Source organism: Muscardinus avellanarius, assembly GCF_963383645.1.
Source record: "Muscardinus avellanarius genome assembly, chromosome: 11".
Lineage (NCBI taxonomy): Eukaryota > Metazoa > Chordata > Mammalia > Rodentia > Gliridae > Muscardinus > Muscardinus avellanarius.
The window spans coordinates 7,836,537-7,844,505 of record NC_137797.1 but is presented as its reverse complement, the minus strand read 5'-3'; the positions used below and the strand labels follow the sequence as shown (position 1 = coordinate 7,844,505).

The window sequence follows — 7,969 nt, the reverse complement described above, 5'->3', positions numbered from 1 at the left end:
CCAGATGGGGAGCCGACTTCAGAGGCTAAGCCCCTCCTTCCCAACGCCAGGGGACAGTGGGACGTGACAGCTTGAGGGTCCAAAGCGGCTGCTCCAGGCCTCTGGAAGGGGGCCCACCCCAGTGGGGCAGCCTGGACCTCACAGCACCCACGTCGCAGGGGCTGGGGATGGTCGTCTCCTAGTCACGTGCACAGGTGGGGTAGGACATGCTGTCCCAGCCTTAGATCGCGACACTCGCCCTTGAGAGAGGGGGACTCTTGCCACCGTTGTTTATTAAACATCTCTGTCCTCACGGAGAACCAGAGTCCACAGGATGCGGCTGCACAGCCCTAGGGTGCAGCTCAGCGACAGAACACTTGCCTAGCACGCCTCAGGCCCTGGGTTCCGTCCCCAGCAGGACAAACGGAAAAGTCCACGGGGAAGGCAGGACCTCGGGCATAGCTCTGGAGCGGGCCAAGACGGTGAGGAGCCAAGTTGGCAGCACTCCTGGCTCACACCCTACCCAGATCCCCGCTGCAGACTCTTCTACCTGCTCAGCTGCTGTCTTCCCCGGCGGTGTACCACCTTCCTGGGGTCACTGTTGGACCCCAGGGCTAGCTGTTGGTCCACCAGGAGAGAAGGCCCAGGCCCGGCTCACTGATGGAGCCCTGCAAGGATAGAGGAGAGAGAGGGGGGAGGTAAGGGGCCCCAACCTCCCAGGTCCAGCTCAGCTTGGGGTGGGGACGCAGCGGCCACAGGCTTTGAGGGATTCACGCCACACGTGTTCATGGCGGACACATGGGTGAGGACCCCTCTGCTGAGGCCCACAGAATTGCTGGTTCACCTGTGCCCTTCCTAGCCCCCAGGCCACCCTTACCACTGGGGGTCTAGTCCTGCCAGAAAAGCCGAATCCACAAAGCTGGGCCTCCAAACACATGCAGGGGTTGGGGCAGCCTTTACTTTCCAGCTATGATCCTAACCAAGCCAGTGCCTTGGCTTGTTTTTCGGTTGTTTGGGGTTTTTTTTGTTGTTGTTGTTTTGGTACTGGGAATCCAACCCAGGGCGTTGCACAGTAAGGCAAGCATGTGTTTCTTCGTAAACCCCCCCTCCCCGCCGTGGCCTTGGACTCAGCCGAACTCTGTCCCTCTTGCAGGCAGGGCCTGCCACCCGTCCACCTTCCCCAATATCCATGGTGACGGTCACCCTGCAGCCTCGGCCTATAGAAACAGGCGCTCTGGGAGAAGCGACCACAGGACCAGAGGAGGGATTGGCCTGACCTGCTAGAGGGGCCCCAGCAGAACCTCAGGACACAGCCCCCTCGCCGCACACCGGCCACTCACCACAAGTGTGTACGGAGCCTCCTTCTTAGGCAGCTCCTCACTGGAAGTGGTGGCTTCTGCAGAGCTGGGCCCTGTGGGGGACGTGTCCACAAAGCTCTCGTCCACCACCCGGAAGCGGATCTCCTCGCCGGTGTCCATGTACAGGTCGTGGGCTCCTTCCTCTGTCTCGTACTCCCACACCCACACCTGCTCTGCTTCGTCACTGGGCTCAGGGTCAAGGCCACAACCAGGCCCCAGGGACAGGAGGGTACAGGGTCCTCTTGAGCACCCACCCCAAGAACACAACCTCAAGCTGAGATCACTTAGCTGGGAAATCACAGGTAAAGAGCTGGCCCCAGTAAGGGGCAGGAGTCCCTGGTGTCAGGACAACGGCACGGTGGCCTGTCCTACCCGTGACAATGACCAGGCGCCCCACACCCTCACCCGAGCCTCGTGACGATCTGAAGGTGCTGCCCGAGGACTTGGCGAGTTCTCAAAAGGATGAGATGGCTTAGGTCATCCTCCCGAGGCTCCACCACTGGTGAGAGACCCAGCCAGGCTGAGCCAGACTGACAAATCCCGGAGTAGAGCTGGGTGTGGTGAGCACGCTTGGGGGCTGAGACAGGAGGATCGCAAAGCCAGCCTCATCTACTTAGTGAGGCTCTCAGCACCTTAGTGAGACCCTGTTTCCAAATGAAATATAAAATAGGTCTGGGAGTATAGCCCATAGGTCTGGGAGTGTAGCCCAGAGGTAGAAAAAAACCCCTGGGTTCTACTTTCAGTACCACCAAAAAAAAAAAAATCCCGGAGTAGGACCCAGACCCCAGTCTCTGCAGGGAACAAGCGGTGGGGCCAGCCAGCAAAGCAGCCCCTCAGTCCTACAAAGAAGCCTGCCCCCCACCTCACCCCCACCCAAGCCCACACTAAGGGTCACACTGCCCCCTAGTGGACACTCCCCACTCTGTACCAGGCCTCCGCTGGGCACCATGGGCGAGAAGCCCCCGCAGGCCAGCAGTGTCAGGCCAGCCCCGCCCCACAGGAGAGGGGACCTTCCAGTGAGGAGCTGCGCTCTGCGCCACTGTGACCTCAGGAGGATACAACTTGGCGGGCTGCTGCAGCGACTCCGGGGGGATAAGAATGTCATCGAAGAACCCGAGAGACACTGGAAGAAACGAAGGCGGTGACAGCCTGAGACAGGCTCCAAGCTGACAGCAAACAAGGGGTCAGGATGCTCAAGGGGCAGGGCTTGCCCTTACCTGCTGGGCCACGGGAAAGGCGCCAAGGAAATCTGCCCCCTCAGGGTCCCACCAACCCAGCCAGCCCGAGCAGCTGTGGCCCACCAGGCTGCAAGCCTCACGGGAAAACAGGAGGGTGCGGAGCGGGGGCAGGGGTGCTCCCCGACTGTGCTCAGGGTCACCTTACCGTGCACTCCCTCCGGGCTGCAGCCCTTGATCTTTCCAATCAAGATCTCATCCAGGAACGGGTGGAATACCACGTAGCGGAAATGGACTGAGAAGGAGAGCAGCGTGGGTGGTGGCAGGCGGCGGAGACACCCGCTCGCCTCCCTGACCCATGGGGCTCTGCTGCAGGCCCACCCGGGGGACCCTCCCCCATCCTCCAAGGTCACAGCTGGGCCTCTGCAGGTGGCAGTAGCAGCTGCCCAGGAACTGGCTGGCCCCCAAATCCCTCCAACAGCCACACCTGAGCCCCCAGCCGGGGCCCTGGGTGACTCCAGAGTCGCCGCCGACCTTCCTCCAGGCTCTGCTTTGAATTCCAAAACGGGCAGAGGCGACTGGCAAAGGTCTGGAAACAGTGCCTGCCTCCTGCTGGCTGGTGCAGCTCGCCGCAGGCACAGCTCTGACCTGGAACAGGATGCTAAAAATGCCCAGATGGTGCCCGGTGGGGCGGGGCGGAGGCCTGCACTCATGCTCCCTCGCTTCTGACCTCCAGAAAATCCCAGCTAAGGCCGACGCGTCAGACTCTGACCCCTGACCCTCCGAGAAGTCCCGGATATCAGCAGATCACGGCCACCTTGCCATTCGCCACTGCCTGTCATGACCCACCTGTGCCCATCAGACCCACCGAGGAAGCGGCTTGGAGGGCCTGGGCGACCTGCTCCCAGCCAGCTGTTCTGCCCCACTCGGTCAGGGGCCAACCCCAATCCCTTCAACCAGGGCCACTGGGTCGATCCTCAGACACAGGTTTCCTTCCCGGGGGTCCTCAGCTACCTAGTTCTCCAGCATTTCCCAGGACAGCGGGCGCCCGGCCCTGCCAACCTGCCTCCTGCGCCTCCATCAGGGCGTGAGGACAGGAGAGGCAGCTGCTGGTCCTCCCCAGCCAAGGAACAAACACCTACACTGTCCCGAAGAGGCCTATGCCCCGCACTGACTCCCGGAGAGCAGCCAAGGCCCGCTTACCCCGGGCAAGAAAAACCCAGCATCCAGCCAGCCACTGGTAAATTCCCAGACTGTTCCCCGCTTTGTGCCAGGCCCGGTTGGGTGCAAGGTTCAGGGGGCCAGGATGGCACTTAACCCGGTGCCAGCAGCTCGGTGGGACACCACATCCCAAAGACTGGTGAGCAGCGCCGCGTCCACCAACAGCCCGCTACGCAAAGGAAGTGTGAGCACAATGGCTGTTAGCCAGCCCTGAGCGGGCCAGCGATATCCTCAGTGGCAGAGCACCGGACTCACATGTGTGAGCCCCAAGTTCAATCCCCAGTTCCGCCCACCCCCTAACAAGGGGAATTTGTTTCTAGTTGTTTTGTTTTTGCAATACTAGGGATGGAACCCAGGAGAATTCTACCTCTGAGCTACACCACTGGCTCTTTTTTTTTTTCTTTTTTTGTGGTGCTGGGGATGGAACCCAGAGGCTTTCTACCTTTGGACTATACTCCCAGACCTATTTTCTATTTTATTTGGACAAACAGGGTCTCACTAAGTTGCTGAGAGCCTCACTAAGCAGCTGAGGCTGGCTTCAAACCTGTACGATCCTCCTGTCTCAGCCTCCAAAGTGCTGCGATTACAAGCATGCGCCACCACGCCCGGCTTCTTTATTTTTTGAAACAGGGTCTGAGTTGCAAAGGGCCTAAGTTAGCTGAGGCTGTCTGTGAACTGTGATCCTCCTGTCTCAGCCTCCCAAATGCCGGGACTGCAAGCGTGTACTACCACACCCAGCTTGAATTTGTTTCTAGTTGTAATACTTGAGCAAAATCTGTCCCAGGATAAGTATGGTTGCTTTTACCCTGTGATTCTACTCATATGAGACAGTAGCAAGGTCAAGTTCACAGAGCCAGAGAGCAGAAGAGGGCCTGCCGGGGGCTGGAGCCAGATGCGGGTGAGGGCAACCCAATGGAATGTACTTAGTGCCACTCAACTACACACCTTTTTGTGGTACTGGGGTTGGAACCCAGGGGCATTCTACCTCCAAGCTACATCTCCAGCCAGCACTTTCTACCTTTTTGTTCTGAAACAGAGTATTGCCAGGTTGCTGAAAGTCTCCCTAAATTGAAGAGGCTGGCCTTGAACCTGCAATCCTATCTCAGCCTCCCAAGTACTAGGATTACAGACATGCGCCATGATGCCTGGTTTAAGTTACATTGTGTGTGTGTGTGTGTGTGTGTGTGTGTGTGTGTTACCAGGGATGGAACTCAGGGGTATTCTACCTCAAGCTACACCCCCAGTCCTGTTTTTTTTTATTCTTTATTTTGAAACAGGGTCTGAGTTACAGAGGGCTCACTAAGTAGCTGACGCTGTCTGTGAACAGCGATCCTCCTGTCTCAGCCTCCCAAATGCTGGGATTACAAGCGTGCACTACCAGGCTTGGCTTACTTTTTTTTTTCACCCCCCCCTCCCCGTGGCATTTGCTCCCCCTCAGCCCTGGGGGAGGAGGCTGGAGGCTGAGGGACCTAAGTGAGATGGGGAGGCTGCCTGGGCCTCGAGCCAGCCTCAAAGCAGCACAGTGACCATCCCCGCAACAAAACAGCAGTTGACTCAGCATGAGATTTCTGTTACCACCATGTTAACCGCGCGAGGGGCGGAGCTGCCTGCCTGAGTGGTCCAGGAGGGCCGGGCCAGCCTGAAACCCATGCCCACGTGATGTGCTTAACCCGCCACTCAGTGCCTCCGCCCTGTGCCCGACTCAACAGGGGACCCAGGTGGGCAATAACAGAAACTAACAGAGGCGATCTTACACCTAGTGTTAGAACAGCTCGCCGAGGGGCAGCTCAGAGCCGAGTACCCCTGGGTTTTACCTGAAGTGTCACAAAAGTAAGTAAGTAAATAAATAAATAATAAAGATGGTAGAAGCTTAAAAAAAGAAAAGAAAAGAAAAGAAACAACTAACTGAACGGGAAGTTTGCTCCAACTAGCCTTTTTTTTTTTTTTTTTGGCAGTACTGGGGATTGAATCCAGTAACATTCTATCTCCAAGTTACACCCCAAGCCCTATTTTTTTATTCCTTATTTTAAAACAGGGTCTAAAGTCAGGCGTGGTGGTGCACGCTTGTAATTCCAGCATTTGGGAGGCTGAGACAGGAGGATCGTGGTTCGAGGACAGCCTCAGCTACTTAGTGAGGCCCTCTGCAACTCAGTGAGACCCTGTTTCAAAATAAAGAATAAAAAATAGGGCTGGGGGTGTAGCTCGGAGGTCGAATGCCCCTGGGTTCCATCCCCAGACCCACAAAAAATAATAATATAAAATAAAATAAAACAGGGTCTTAGTTGCAGGAGGCCTCACTAAGTAGCTGAGGCTGGCCGTGAACCTGTGATCCTCCCAACTACTGGGACTGGAAGCGCACGGCACCACACGTGGTGTGGCCACACTAGTAACTGCTTTGTCCCGCTGCCCCACGAGGCCGCTGGCCCTGGCCGGCCTCCCAGCCCTCGGGCTGCTCAAATCCAGCGATGAGCGCGCCGTCTTCACCTGTCTGGCCTGCCTTCTCTGGTGGGCGGTGAGCAGGGCTGGGTGGTAGGCAAGACCCAAAGCGGCGTGGATGTGAAGCCATAATCTCGGAGCTGGAGGGGCCCTGGAAATCTAACCCCCCCCATATCTGCCCACTGTCACCTGCCGGGCGAGGATGGGCCCAGGTCTCCTGAGCCAGCCAGCACTCCCACGATCCTTGGCCTCGCTGCACAAAACTGAGGCCCACGAAACACAGCAGCCGAGGAAGAGAAGGCACCCACCTTTGGTATGCGACGCGCCATCCCCTGGGAACACGTAGGCGTCCTCCAGCTTGGTGATGTCGAAGAGGCAGATGCAGAGGCCCACGCTGAACACCACCTGTGTGCAGACACGCAGCGGCCTCCCAAGCGCTGGGATTACAAGCGTGCACCACCACGCCCGCTCTCTCTCTCTCTTTTTTAAACCCAGGGCCTTTCTACCTCCGGGCTATACTCCCAGACCTATTTTATATTTTATTTGGAAACAGGGTCTCACTAAATTCCCGAGAGCCTAAGTAGCTGAGGCTGGCTTCGAACCCGCCCGATCCTCCAGTCTCAGCCTCCCAAGTACTGGGATCACAAGCGTGCGCCACCACGCCCGGCTGCCCATTTTCTCTTTTCATCCCCTCCAACATCCTTGTGAGGTGCGGATCCTCCTCACCCCGCTTTTGGGGTGAGGCCCTGACATTAAGCTACTTGTCCACGGCCAGCGCGGGCTCTCGCGTGTCAAACCTGCCCGCCAGCCCATGGCCGGGTACCTTGTTGGCCAACTTCTTGTTGAGCTCCTCGGCAATGGAGTCGTTAAGCTTCCTCTCAAACTGCCACGGGGGGATCCGCACGGTGTCCACCATCTCCACCAGGACGAACATCCCGGGCCGCGCTGGGGGCTCTAGGAAGCGGAGAGCCGGTCACGCACCAGGCCTGAGGGGGGAGCCCCAGCGCCGAGCCCCCTCCCGCGCCGAGCCGGGACGGCGGCTGGGCTGCGCGGCAGGCTCTCGGGCACGCCATGCAGGCCAGGCCCGGATACCGAAGCAGGAGGAAACTGAGGCCGCGCTGGACAGCTCTGCACCAAGCGCTCGGAGCGGAGCCCACTCGCCCGCCAGCGCCCGCACCACGCACCGGAGCCCCAGCGGTCCGCAGGTGGCGAGACACTGCGCGCGACTCCAAACCCGTCACTTCCGGGGAGATGGCCAATAAGCAGTCTCTGCCCGCCCCCTGGCGCGGCGCAGGGCTGCTGACAGGCTCTTGGGTGGAAGAAGGCGGGGCATGGGAGCGGACGGGGCGGGGCTTCCTTTTAGGCTGGCGTCCGGGGTCAAGCCTTAGAAAGCGCCGCGCGTTCTGGTTGCTAGGCGACCCGTGTCGGTCTCTGACCCGGTAGTCTCTCCCTTGGGCTGCGCCAAACCCTCCTCGCTGGTCGCGAGCCTTTCATTGCATCAAAACCAGAGTTGTATCTTTGTGATCCCAGTACTTGGGAGGTCGAGGCAGGAGGGTCGCAAGTTCACGGCCAGCCTCAGCAATTTATCGAGGCCCTGCACAACTCGGTGAGACCCTGTATCAAAATAAAAGTTAAAGCCGGACGTGGTGGCGCACGCTTGTAATCCCAGCGCTTGGGAGGCTGAGATAGGAGTATCGCACAGGTTCGAAGCCAGTCTCAGCAATTTAGTGAGGCTCTCAGCTACTTAGTGAGACCCTGTTTCCAAATAAAGTATATATAAAATAGGTCTGGGAATATAGG

General features: G+C 58.4%; 1 protein-coding gene across 1 annotated transcript; it reads right to left on the bottom strand.

The window, feature by feature from the left end:
* Positions 1-593: 593 nt before the first annotated feature.
* On the bottom strand, positions 594-7,103 carry POLR3H (RNA polymerase III subunit H; the record flags this gene model as incomplete). The annotated part of the gene is made up of 6 exons (XM_080705056.1): positions 594-647; positions 1,320-1,521; positions 2,397-2,460; positions 2,721-2,807; positions 6,478-6,574; positions 6,993-7,103. The coding sequence occupies 6 exons, from the start codon at positions 7,101-7,103 to the stop codon at positions 594-596; spliced, it is 615 nt and encodes a 204-aa protein (XP_080561182.1).
* Positions 7,104-7,969: the final 866 nt, after the last annotated feature.